Source organism: Callionymus lyra, chromosome 4 (genome assembly GCF_982586985.1).
Source record: "Callionymus lyra chromosome 4, fCalLyr1.hap1.1, whole genome shotgun sequence".
Classification (NCBI taxonomy): Eukaryota; Metazoa; Chordata; class Actinopteri; order Syngnathiformes; family Callionymidae; genus Callionymus; species Callionymus lyra.
This window is the reverse complement of record NC_141821.1, coordinates 19,004,345-19,017,405: the sequence shown is the minus strand read 5'-3', so window position 1 is coordinate 19,017,405 and position 13,061 is coordinate 19,004,345. Positions and strand designations below refer to the sequence as shown.

Here is a 13,061-nt window from a genome sequence, read left to right as displayed (position 1 = left end):
GCTAGATTGTCTGAATTCTATCTCGTAAAATCAGTCAGGATTTTTTTTTTACTGCAAATTCAATCGATTCATTGCAGGACACAGGCGACCCTGAACCAAATAATATAAATATATATATATATGAAGATACTTTACAGTCTTTCCTGTTTATAATTGTACTATATTTCTGACAGTTTTCATGAACTACTACTAGTACTTTACGAATTGTACATGTCAATATCCATGTAATTGTGAAGGCATAACCTTCCTTAAAATTAAAAAAAGCGACAGTGAAAAATACCATATTGAAAGTATCCGTTTGACCATTTAAGACCATTTTAAAGTGCGGCCAATGGGCAACTAGAAGCCCTTCCATTGTATTTATGTGGTCCTCATGAGGTCAGAGTAAAACTCTCAGACTTAGCTCAGGAGTGTCTTGATATAAAAAAATGTAACTCTAAAAATGGTTTGTTAAAGTTGTTTCTTTCACTTGAATCTTTCCTAGTCCCTTAAACCAAATAATCTCCTTTTTAAATTGAATCAATTCAAATTATTTATATTAAAATAAGATTTATTTCCCTTGTAATCCTCTTTTTTTATATGTCCTTAAATCTTTTTGGTGTCACAACAGTCTGATCTTGAGTCTAATGTTGCAGTTTTGAATGAATGAATGAGGTGAGTCAGATTAAAAAACCAAAAGTCAGACTTGAGTTAGTGGAATGTGTTGTCAAGAGAGTTCAGCCTGGAAGTCGGTGGGATTCCATCTTCCCTTCTGCCTCGGATACAAATGGGTTTTGAAAAAAGAAGCAGTCTGTTGTTTCAGTTTGTTGTTATGCTAGCGCCTTGTTTTCCCTCTTTGCTCCAGCTTAGTAAGATTTAGCATCATCTTCCGCGGCCCCAAATCTCCGGCAGGCTTGGAAACGTTCAGATCTGCTGCACGCGTGTGTGTCCATATGGAGATCTCCAGGGATGGGATTACAGTGTGACCAAGTGAGCAGTGTGTTTGCGCACTTCATCTCCAAGACGAAGATCCTTTAAACAAAGAGGGGCTGATAGATAGAAGAGGGGAAGAAAGACTAACAGAAAAATGGGGTAACCGGGAGGGGGGAGGGTGACATGCGACAGAAAAGGGGCCTTTTTTTTTTTCTTCGCCTCCTTCATTTATATTGTCTTTTCAAATCCCATGTCACTTTAGATTAATTATAATCCATGTTGCATTCTCCATGCAAATGTCCCCAATGTGGATTACTTCCAGATAGCTTTGTGCTCGGTATGTCGATGGCACATTTCACCACCATGGCTCAGGGGCCCACTTCTTATAAATAAGCCACTAAACAAAAGGTCCCAGCCTGGAAATGAGCCAAGGCGGCCTTAGGAAATTACATACATTTACCTGCTTCAAATTAGCGAAGAAATAACTCATTGTTTCCTCAGCCAAATAGTTTGCTTTATATATATTATGCGAGATCATGTCCAGATGAAGCAGGAAACAAGAGAAAGATCAGATATTTCAAATTGACTGTCCTTAAAAGACGCAGTCAGGCTTCGACGTCTGCCGCTCTTGACCTCCTGCTTTGTGCGGATCAAATGTAATTATCCATTTGTTGTTCTGTGCAATGTATTGTGAATATTTTACATTTTCTCTACGACAAAACCAATACATCTTCCATCCATCTCCTACCCTGTCCTGGATCTGGGTTTATGTTCTATACTTCGTTTGTCTTTTTCAATAAGAATCAATTCAAACAGACGTTTCTGGCAAGTTCAGCCAACTCTGGATTTCCATCGTAGCGGGAAGAAATGAGAATATATTAAAGATTTTACCATGTTTAATTAGAGGCCCCCGGAGCACTTATTTTTATGTTTGTGTTTGTGGCTCTGTGTCTAAGAAGATTAGTCAAATATGACACTCTTATCAGATGAAGTTGGGCGAGAAAGGGCGGGTCATTAAAAACACAAAACTAGTAGACAGCTGCTGCTTAACGGACTCTCCCTTCCTCTTGCTTTCCCCTCTAGCAAGCTCCGGGCTTGTTGAGTGCTTCAGCGGGAGTTTGGGGTTCAGAGTGTGTGGCTGTAATGTTATCAGGTGACCGGGGGTCAGCCTAATGCGTAACCTCAGAGCAGTAGGCCAGTAAATCACGCCGGCCAGCCCTCCCTGGCCCATTTTGGCCCGGCTCTCCCTCTAAGATTTACTGCTCCGTAACCTTAGCCAGTCTGCCAGAGTTCAGGACGGCTAAATTGAATACTAAATCCAAGCTGCCGCCACCCAGCCTGCTCCCGCTCAATTGACAACCCCCCCCCTCAACCCCCCCCCCACACACACACACCCCCTCGGCCCCTCACCGCCTCATGTTTGTGGGCTTTTCTCATTTATCATCAAATGAAACGTCAAGAATGGAAAATAATTGTCCAAGTCGGGTGAGGTAGAAATGGAAAGAATGAAAAAAAAAAAAAAGTGTGTGATTGCTTTGGAAGTCCAGACGTTGTGCCGATGATGTCACTGATACACACAAATCTGTTTTAGAGATAGAAGAGATGATTGTTCGTGCAAAAATGTAATTTGTTTTTAGTTGGGTTTTGCCCCCGACTGCCCACACACTCTGACCTGGAAGGGCAGATTCTAAAATAGATTGATTTTTAAAAAGAAAGTTGGGATTAAACAATTGATAAGAAAAAACCTTTGTTGGTTTTGTTCCCATGGGTTTTCCAACATAACCTTAGCATACACATGTAATATTAGTATTATTTGAAGGTTTTTCAATAATAACTTACAAACTTACACACACATAACACAATAATAATAAAAGAAATTGTACTTTATCGTCAGTTTTAATTATTTGACCCATGGATTTGTTGATTTTATTATATAAACGTACATTTTTTCACACAAATATATTGATAAGAAGGAAATAAAAGATCATTTAGGAGATGATATTCCGACAATTTCATGTGTTTTGATAATAGCATCAATGGATATAAGGGTTCTACTCCCGAAATAAGTATTATATTTTAATTTTCTTGTCATTAAGTTGCATGATACAAGCAGGAGTTAATAGTTATTTGCCTTTAGATACAAAAATAAATTCCAATAATGTAAATCAACAGTCAATAGAATCATAATTGTGATCATGTTTGTTTTACTCTTGCCAAATATCGTATCATAGGAACCTATTTTTTCCACGAGTCTACGGCCGATTTGCTTTTATTCTTCCCTGGTAACAATACAAGCAGCCCTCGTTCAACACATACAATTGTGAACACAACGACGAACCTTAAACGCCATTGACAGTCACAAATAAAGATGGGTGGAGAGTGTGCTGCGCTCTCCCCCTACCATGCAAAAAAAAAAGGTTGAATGTCATAAATCACCTTTTGATTTATCTAATCAAGCAAGGTCCTGCTGCATGCAGACATTTGTCATCAGAGGGAAGGTGGGGGGGGGGGGGGGGGGGTTGTAGCACAAGGTTTATTCTGGCCCCCCGCTTCACTGGTCTGCAGCTGGTGGAGCCCACATAAAGATGGAGGGATGATGGTGGAGAGGGAGGGTGAAATGAGAAAAAGTCATCAAGTGCATGTGATGCAGTTCTGAGCAAATAGTGTTCAGTCGTCGCTCACATACGCTTTTATTTATTTTACCTTTTAAGCTGTGAGTTTATCAACCAGCTGCGTACGGATGTTGAAAGTCATTACGTCTTTTTCGGAGGACACCGGGCGCGTCTAAAAAATGCAATCCAATGCTTCAAAAACATCTTTATTATTCAGTCAAAAGCATTTAAAATTCCTAAGTGGTCAAACCGGGAGCCGCGTTCAAGGTCAACCCACAGATTTCTTTTTTTTTTCCTCCGTCCGAGTGTCATAAGTGTTGATGAAAGTGCTCGGTCGAACGGAAAAAAGACGGAAGGACAGACGTGCAAGTGCATCTTCATAAACACACAACACAAACATGCGTTGACGGTAATCAATGCTGAAGCCCGGGCTTCTTCAAACCCCCGACGCCCCCCCAACCCACCGCCGCCGCCGCATTGTGAACGTGTCCGCGGCGCCTCGTCTGACAATCGCCTCATCTCTTCTTGCGCACGTGGATGTAATTTACTTGCAAATTGAGGGAAAGATGGAGGCCAAAATTGAAAGTTGAAATTAGAAATGGTCATAATAAATGCAGGGGTGGGGGGTTGGGATGTGTGTGTGTGTGTGTGTGTGGGGTGGGGGGGTGGGGGGGGTAGCGCTTCAGAAAGGTCAGGGATGTGTCGGGAGCTTCCATTCTGACCTACGAGTGTCAGAGGCCTGTCACAGACGACACACAGATCCGTGCAGGCTTCTTGACTGGCAGTGGAATACAGGATTACCTCGCTATTCTGAGCCCCAGACCAATTCTGGGATGTTCTTGGAAAATTCACATAGTGCCCCTTTTTTTTTTTTTCTCCCCCTCCTCCTCCTCCCCCCCTCTCTTGTCACTTTCTTTGACAGGCCAATATTTCAGGCTCCAGATATAGGGGATTACAAATAAAATAAGTGGAACGCCTACTTAATGCAACAGAATTAAAATGCATGAACAGGCCAGAGGAATTGATATGCGCCCCAATACAAACATGAGCCGGGGAATAATATGAAATACAAAAAAAATGTTTTTTTCAGCCCTCTCCATGTATCACTGCTTTGATTTCTTTCTCTCTTTTTTTTTTTTTTTCATTTGTGCATCCAGCGTGAAGTGTTGATTCGCAAGAGTGAGGCTCACATATTGCCTTGAGTGACCAGACGAGGGAGGTGGGGGGGTGGGGGCTCCAGGAGAAGTGGGGAGATTGCTTAGGGAGGAAGAGGCAGCGAGGAAAGATGGAAAAGGAGGAAGAGATGCTGTGGCTTGTGTCTTTGTTTTGCATTGAGTGGGTAAATTGCAGCAGCACGGTCTGTATCTAAGGATGAGGCTAATGAAAGATTTATCACTAGCCGCGGCGTTTACTAAATACAACCAGCGGCTGATCTTCTTCGCTCTGCGCTCGGTTGTTAACGTCACACACGCTTACACGGACGCGGGGAAGCAGATGCACACAAAAAAAAAAAGTGCTCCCAACGTACCACCAGCCGTGACCGAGCTCAGGAAAATTCAGCATCTCTCGCAGACAGTGAAGTTGTTGAGGCAGCTGGGGAAATGTATATGAACTAATGAAGTGTATAATATTACCATAACATTTAATGTATGTCGTGCTGTGATAATGAGTCCGCCCGAGTTTTTCTCCATTTCGCATGTCCTCGGGGCAGGAAGAGAAAAAAAAAAAAAAAAAACGTCAGTGTGTATGAATGTAAATGATACAGCTCGAGTTATCCATGCGTGTGTTGTCCTCCTCTGAAATCATGTAAATCATCACCTATGTTCCCTGGAATACTAATGCTCCCGTACTTATCCAAGCTTTCCGTCGAATTATAGTTGCCGCGCCACTTTGTGTGCTGGAGACATTCTAAGAAGGAAAGAAACTTGATTTATCTGTTGCAATAGAGTAGAGTAAAAAACTAGAAAAGCACTCAGAGAGCGGGTACCTTTACCAACAAGCTTTATAAAAGACAGCTTACAATCAAATCCATAGAAACACCTATGATTGTATTGTCATTTCGCTCAACAATTGTTTTGGAATAACAGCAAACAGGAAGTATTCTGACTAATTAACTCCATTGTATCGTTAACATTGGATGAATAAGTACTTTTAAAATATTACCATCTCTAACAATCACATAACCTCCTTCTGGTAATAAACATATTTCTACCATTTAAGGCCTGAAAAAATATGTTTGTGGTATCCTTTGTGTTGTCTCAGGGGCTTCGGGTCATCTTGACCCTGAGATAACGCAAGGGTTATTGATTCCATTGATATTGATGTTTGAAATGTGTTCTTTTTTTTATTTTAGCCTCTTAAACACATGGATATATTCTCAACTTCTTCTCATTCCATCTACAGGAGTGAATGCCACATCCAAAGACACCACTGGACCCAACATGATGGGCAAGCATTCTCTTTCACATGATCGCCAAATGGAGAGCCCACCCAAGAGGCCCAAGTCTGCTGAAGGCAAGACCTCCTCCAATGAGCTGGTAAGTCCTCTTCATGACCGCACTTAAAAAGAAATTACAACTTAAGTTACCTTCGGAAGTCCCACCGAAAAAAATCACTTTGCATTTGTTGACGGAGGTCATTTATGCAACACTAATAACTAATGAGGCAGGTTCATCTCACAAAGCATTAACCTTCACTGTCACTGTGAGATGAGATAATGGGAACACGTGGAACCGTAAGCAGAAAAACTGCAAAGCTAAGCGTTCAGCAATTGCTGGCACCAGCTTCCTATCAAAGGGTTAAACTCTGCCTGCCATTCCCCTCTGACAGACCTCTTTAGAGTCAAGCACAGAAGTCAGGCCTTTATGTTCTTAAGTGGAATACCTGCACCAGGGCTGCCCCTCCCCGCCTCCTGTCCCCCTTTTGCATCTCTTTAAATTATATGTGTTTTTAAATTAGATTATGAAGTATTAGCTCGTCTGGTTGCGGACCCCGTAAGGAGAGAAGACTTTGTCATTTCAGAAATGGATTCTATTAAGACAGGTGGTGCGGAGGCAGCTATGTTAAAAGTACTCCCTGTAATGAGGGCAAGGCAAAGCTGGGCAGAGTACACACCTTTGTCATTTGTAATCTTCTGATTAAAAATTCTGGCCCACTGTTCGTTTTTTGCCCTAATAAAATTGCATGAGTTGGACGACTTAAGTTAATTACCTGAAATGTGGTTTATGAAAAATGGATCGTTATGGCAGGTGAGCATGACGTGAGACAAGTGGGTTGTAAGGAAATTATGTTTGAATTACCCGCTTTATTGGAAATGGCATGGAAGGAAGTTTGATGATGGATGTTCAGATTTGAGGAGGCGCGTGAGGCTAGAAGGCTGCCTTCCAGCGTTAAGTCTTTGTGTTGCACTTCTTTCAGGTTCAACAGTGTCCATATTGCAACTACAGCAGTAAAGACGCGAACCGTATGCAGCTCCATGTGATGTCGCAACATTCCATGCAGCCAGTGATCCGCTGCCCACTGTGCCAGGATGTTCTGAGCAACAAGATTCACCTGCAGCTGCACCTCACTCACCTGCACAGTGTGGCACCAGACTGTGTGGAGAAGCTGATTATGACAGTACGTATAGTTATCAAAAACTACCATGTACCGTATACGTTACGAGGACTAACAATGATGTTTTTCTGTTTTTTTTAGGTTGTTGGACCTGAAGCACCAACGTCAAATAATCTAATGCATTCCCAAACTGGACATGACAAAGGACTTTCCACAGTGGATTCTTCTTCTTCCCCCATTGATGGGTCGGGAAACTCCCAAGGTAAGATCAGTAGGTTGAATTCACCTGGTTTTGAATTAGTTGTTTCTATTGCAAAGTTGTGTAACCGTATTCTCTTTTACAGGAAACGCCTTAAAAGACGAACAAGACAAGAACGAAATGGATCTTCAGAGCGAAGAGCTCAAGCCCCCAAAAGAGGCTTCAGAAGTCCCTGAATGGAAAAGAACTAGTGGATTAGGACAAGACTGCAAGTCCCCAGATACTTTGCAGGAGCATATCAGTGAGCTTCAGAAGCTCCAGCAGCAGCAGCAGCAGCTGTCTGTATCTGATCGCCACGTCTACAAGTATCGGTGCAACCACTGCAGTTTAGCCTTCAAGACCATGCAGAAGCTTCAGATACATTCCCAGTATCACGCCATCCGAGCGGCAACCATGTGCAGCCTCTGCCAGCGCAGCTTCAGGACATTCCTGGCCCTCAGAAAACATTTAGAAAATGGACATCCAGAACTAAGTGAAGCAGAGGTGCAGCAGCTTATTGGAAATCTCCCAATCAACGGAGACATCACTGAGAGTGAAGCCAGGGCTCTGGAGGAAGCTCAGGCCTTTGAGAATGACTTGGATAAAGATGACGAAATTGATCAGGAGGAAAAGCCCAGCCCTAATGGCAGTGATAGTAGTTCTTTGATAGACGACATGGGCTCAGAACCAAAACGCACCCTCCCATTTAGAAAAGGACCCAACTTTACAATGGAGAAGTTTTTGGACCCATCTCGGCCATATAAGTGCACGGTGTGCAAGGAGTCATTTACCCAGAAAAATATACTCCTAGTCCACTACAATTCAGTGTCTCATCTTCATAAATTGAAAAAAGTGCTTCAAGAGGCCTCGAGTCCAGTCCCACACGAAACGGGAAACAACATCGATAACAAGCCATTTAAATGCAGCATTTGTAATGTTGCTTATAGCCAAAGCTCTACACTTGAAATCCACATGAGGTCAGTTCTCCACCAGACCAAAGCCAGATCAGCCAAAACCGAGACAAGTAGCAGCACCACTATCTCTAGCAGTAGTGGTCCAGCCAAAAGTCCTGCTCCAAGCACACAGGGGAACAACTCAGAGGCTGCTAGAAGTGGAACACCCTCTACTAACAAAGAAAATATAACCGAACTAAAAGAAACCATGACCACAAAACAAGCATCGGCTTCTGATCACCTTACAGCACAAACAAGTAGTCATCAGTCAGCACAGTCCTCGGCCCAACTGCAAATGCAGCTCCAACATGAGCTCCAGCAACAGGCAGCTTTCTTTCAGCCTCAGTTTCTCAATCCAGCATTCTTTCCTCATTTCCCAATGACACCAGAGGCATTGCTGCAATTTCAGCAGCCGCAGTTTCTCTTCCCCTTCTATATCCCGGGTGCAGAATTTAATCTCAGCCCAGAACTTGCACTGCATTCAGCAGCCGCCTTTGGGATGCCCGGTCTTACTGGATCATTTCTGGAAGACTTGAAACAGCAGATGCAACAACAACATCAGCTGCAGCAAGCCCAAGTTCAAGCTCAACATCAGCAAATGTCTTCATCTCAGATTCAGCAGCAGAAAAACCAACAGCTTCTTAACCAAAAAACGAAGCTGGAGTCAACCTCTGTTCCAGTGTCTGAAATCCAGATGTCAAGAGAGGCTGAAGAACATTTTGAGAAACAAGAAAACAAAGCCAAGATGGAAAATGGTTTTGACGACGGATTAAAAGAAAACAAAGACAAAAAGTCAAAGTTCTCCGAGCCACTGATTCCCCCTCCACGCATCGTGTCAGGGGCTAGGGGCAATGCAGCCAAAGCATTACTGGAGAATTTTGGATTTGAACTGGTAATTCAGTACAATGAAAATCGTCAGAAAAATCAAAAGAAACAGAAAGACGGAGTTGAACGCGTGGAAATAAACACGGATAAGCTTGAGTGTGGAATGTGCGGTAAGCTCTTCTCAAATATGCTCATCCTCAAAAGCCACCAGGAGCATGTGCACAGCCAGTTCTTTCCATATGTTGAGCTCGAGAAATTTGCCCAGCAATACAGAGAGGCTTATGACAAACTTTATCCAATAAACCCTGCTTCTCCTGAGACCCCACCTCCTCCACCGCCACCACCACCACCCCCTCCACCACCTGCACCAACTCAAGGGACAGTGTCACAGCCCTCAACTCCAACAACGATTAAGTCTCAAACTCCAACCCCCTCTCCAGTTACTGCAAGTCATCATATCCCACACCAGACAGGTCACCAGGCAGTGCCACCTCCACCACAAGCACAGCCACAACCACCTACTCAACAAGCTACTGCCCCTCCTGCACCCCCTCAAGTGCAACTCCAAGTTCCATTAGATCTACCACTTTTCTCACCTTTAATGATGCAGTCTGTCCAGCAACCTGGGTTTCCTCATCAACTTGCCCTTCAGTTGCCTACAATGGACTCTCTTTCATCTGACCTTACGCAGCTTTGCCAACAACAACTTGGTCTTGATCCCAATTTCCTTCGCCAATCCCAGTTCAAGCGCCCACGCACACGCATTACTGATGATCAGCTGAAAATCCTACGTGCTAATTTTGACATCAACAATTCACCCAATGAAGAACAAATTCAAGAAATGTCTGAGAAGTCTGGTTTGCCCCAAAAGGTTATAAAGCACTGGTTCCGCAATACCCTTTTTAAAGAAAGGCAGCGGAGTAAAGATTCTCCTTACAATTTCAGTATCCCTCCCATTACAACCTTGGAGGATATTAGATTGGAGTCCCAGCTAGGCACACATGAGTACTACAGATCTGACTCTGCTATCAATAAGAGATCTTCCAGGACCAGATTCACTGATTATCAGTTAAGGGTACTGCAAGATTTTTTTGATACCAATGCCTATCCAAAAGATGATGAAATTGAGCAACTCTCCACTGTGCTCAATCTGCCAACCCGTGTCATTGTTGTGTGGTTTCAAAATGCACGCCAAAAAGCTCGCAAAAGCTATGAAAACCAGGCTGATGCTAAGGATTGTGAGAAAAAGGAGCTGACCAACGAGCGGTACATAAGAACCAGCAACATGCAATATCAGTGTAAAAAATGCAGCATTGTATTCCCACGAATCTTTGATCTGATCACCCACCAGAAAAAACTGTGTTACAAAGATGAAGATGAAGAAGGGAATGAAGACAACTCTTGTGAGGACTACTTGGATTCTGTTGAGCAATGTCAGACAAAGAACAGCCATTTGACCTTTGAACCATCCAAGCATCAACTGGGGACTGCAACGAGTTCTGGCTCAAGTTCCCCATTACCCTCCTCTCCTCTTCCTAGCCTGGGAAAAATATCACCCAAACCAGAAGCTGTTGCCGAAACTGAAACCAAACAGACAGAAACTGCCCCTTCACCAGTGGTAAAAGCACTGCCAGAGCCAAGACCATCAAAAGCTTGTACACCTCAACCTCCTCCACAGAAAACCCCACAGCCACAAATGTCCAGACCTCATTCCCAACCCCAGGCAGCTGCAGTTCCCTCAAGTCCTCTTTCCCTAGCGCTTTCTTCACTGACAAACAGCCTTCCCCACCAAATGCTTCAGTATCAATGTGACCAATGTAAGATTGCTTTCCCAACTGTGGAGCTATGGCAAGAGCACCAGCACATGCATTTCCTAGCTGCCCAAAACCAATTCCTTCATTCACAGTTTCTCGAAAGGCCCATCGACATGCCCTATATGATATTTGATCCAAACAACCCACTAATGGCCAGTCAGTTACTGTCAGGAGGTCTCTCCCAAATCCACTCCCAAGGAGGATCTGGTCTGTCTTCTGCAGTTGGGTCAGGTTCAATGAAGAGAAAAATGGATGATAAGGATGAAGGAGGAAATGATAAAGATGGAGGAATTAGTGGAGAAGAGCAACACCGAGATAAACGATTGAGAACCACTATTACACCAGAACAGCTTGAGATTCTTTACGACAAATACCTACTTGACTCTAACCCAACAAGGAAAATGTTGGATCACATTGCAAGAGAAGTTGGTTTGAAAAAAAGAGTTGTACAAGTGTGGTTTCAAAACACCCGAGCTCGAGAAAGAAAGGGACAGTTTAGGGCTATAGGGCCTACCCAGTCCCACAAGAAATGTCCCTTTTGCCGAGCACTGTTCAAGGCTAAGTCAGCTCTAGATAGTCACATCAGATCTAGACACTGGCATGAAGCAAAGCAAGCAGGTTTCAGCTTGCCTCCAAGCCCAATGATGACTCAAGACAATGACAGAGGTGACAGCCCAAAGTTCAACTTCTTTGACTTCACCCAGCTGCCTACGAAGACTGAGCCAAATGAGTATGAGCTGCCAACGGCATCATCAACTCCAGTAAAAACATCTGAAGCTCAGTTAAAAAACTTCTTAAGCCCTTCATCCTTAAAAGCTGAAATATGTGATGAAACTGAAGGGCCCAATGTAAACTCAGCAGAAGCATCCTATGAATTGAATAAAATGGACTTTGATGAGACATCATCCATTAACACTGCAATCAGTGATGCTACAACTGGAGACGAGGGAAACAACAATGAAGTGGAGAACTTTACATCAAATGCGATGGAAAAACTCAATGACAACAAAACTAATTTTGGAACAAACTCTGATGGTGGAAGTGACAGGTTCCAATTCAGTATGGTGAGCCCTGCTCTCAGTTTCTCTGGAAAAGACTGTGACTCCTACTACAGCTCTAGAGATGATGACTTTGACGAAAACAATGACAGGAGTGAGTCATCAAGCCTGGCAGATCCGAGTTCCCCAAGTCCATTCGGTTCGGGTTTCAAGTCTGGCAAAGGAAGCAACTCTGGAGATAGGCCAGGCCACAAGCGATTCAGGACCCAGATGAGTAACTTGCAACTTAAAGTCCTCAAAGCTTGTTTTAGTGACTATCGCACCCCAACAATGCAGGAGTGTGAGATGTTGGGAAATGAAATTGGACTGCCGAAGCGTGTTGTCCAAGTGTGGTTCCAGAATGCCAGGGCTAAAGAAAAGAAATTCAAGATCAATATTGGAAAGCCATTCATGATAAGTCAAGGCTCACCGGACGGGCCGAGGCCTGAGTGTACTTTGTGTGGTGTGAAGTACACTGCACGCATGTCCATCCGAGACCACATCTTTTCCAAACAGCACATAGCCAAAGTGCAAGAAACCCTGGGGAACCAGGTAGATAGAGAAAAGGACTACCTAGCACCGACCACTGTCCGACAGCTTATGGCACAGCAAGAGCTGGACCGCATGAAGAAAGTTGGTGATGGACTATGCCTGCCTGGCCAGCAGCAGAATGCAGTGGACAACAATAATGCACTTCATGGCCTTAGCCTGCCTTCAGGCTACCCAGGGATATCTGGCCTACCGCCAGTGCTTCTTCCTGGGGTTAATGGGCCATCGTCTCTTCCTGTTTTTCCACCCAACACACCTGGTGAGTTAGTATGACAAAAATGTTAAATAGACTCTAACTTTTATGAACTGATGTTTATTCTAAACCAATGTGTTGTAATTCATAGTTGTTATTTTCAAAAACAATTTTAAACAAGAAAAGGTGGGATATAATGCATGGAAAAAAGTGTCCGCTTCAGAGGAGATTTCTTTTATATGATGTGTATCTTAATCATGATGTTTGTTTATGCTTTCTTGTCATGTATGTTTTGTATATTTCTAATTTAATATATTGGCAAACGAAAGATATTATAAAGCACATGTGACAGTTTTGCTCCATAACAAAATCT

The 13,061-nt window shown here is 43.3% G+C and overlaps 1 protein-coding gene across 3 annotated transcripts in view; it reads left to right on the top strand.

Moving 5' to 3' along the window:
• The window catches only part of zfhx4 (zinc finger homeobox 4), a 79,562-nt gene that overhangs the window by 62,034 nt on the left and 4,467 nt on the right, over positions 1–13,061 (top strand). For all 3 annotated transcript variants that reach the window (XM_087789083.1, XM_087789085.1, XM_087789084.1), the window contains 4 exons: positions 5,928–6,061; positions 6,942–7,142; positions 7,221–7,341; positions 7,424–12,754. In XM_087789083.1, the coding sequence (XP_087645209.1) occupies positions 5,928–6,061; positions 6,942–7,142; positions 7,221–7,341; positions 7,424–12,754 (5,787 nt within the window). The remainder of the gene's footprint in view (positions 1–5,927; positions 6,062–6,941; positions 7,143–7,220; positions 7,342–7,423; positions 12,755–13,061) is intronic.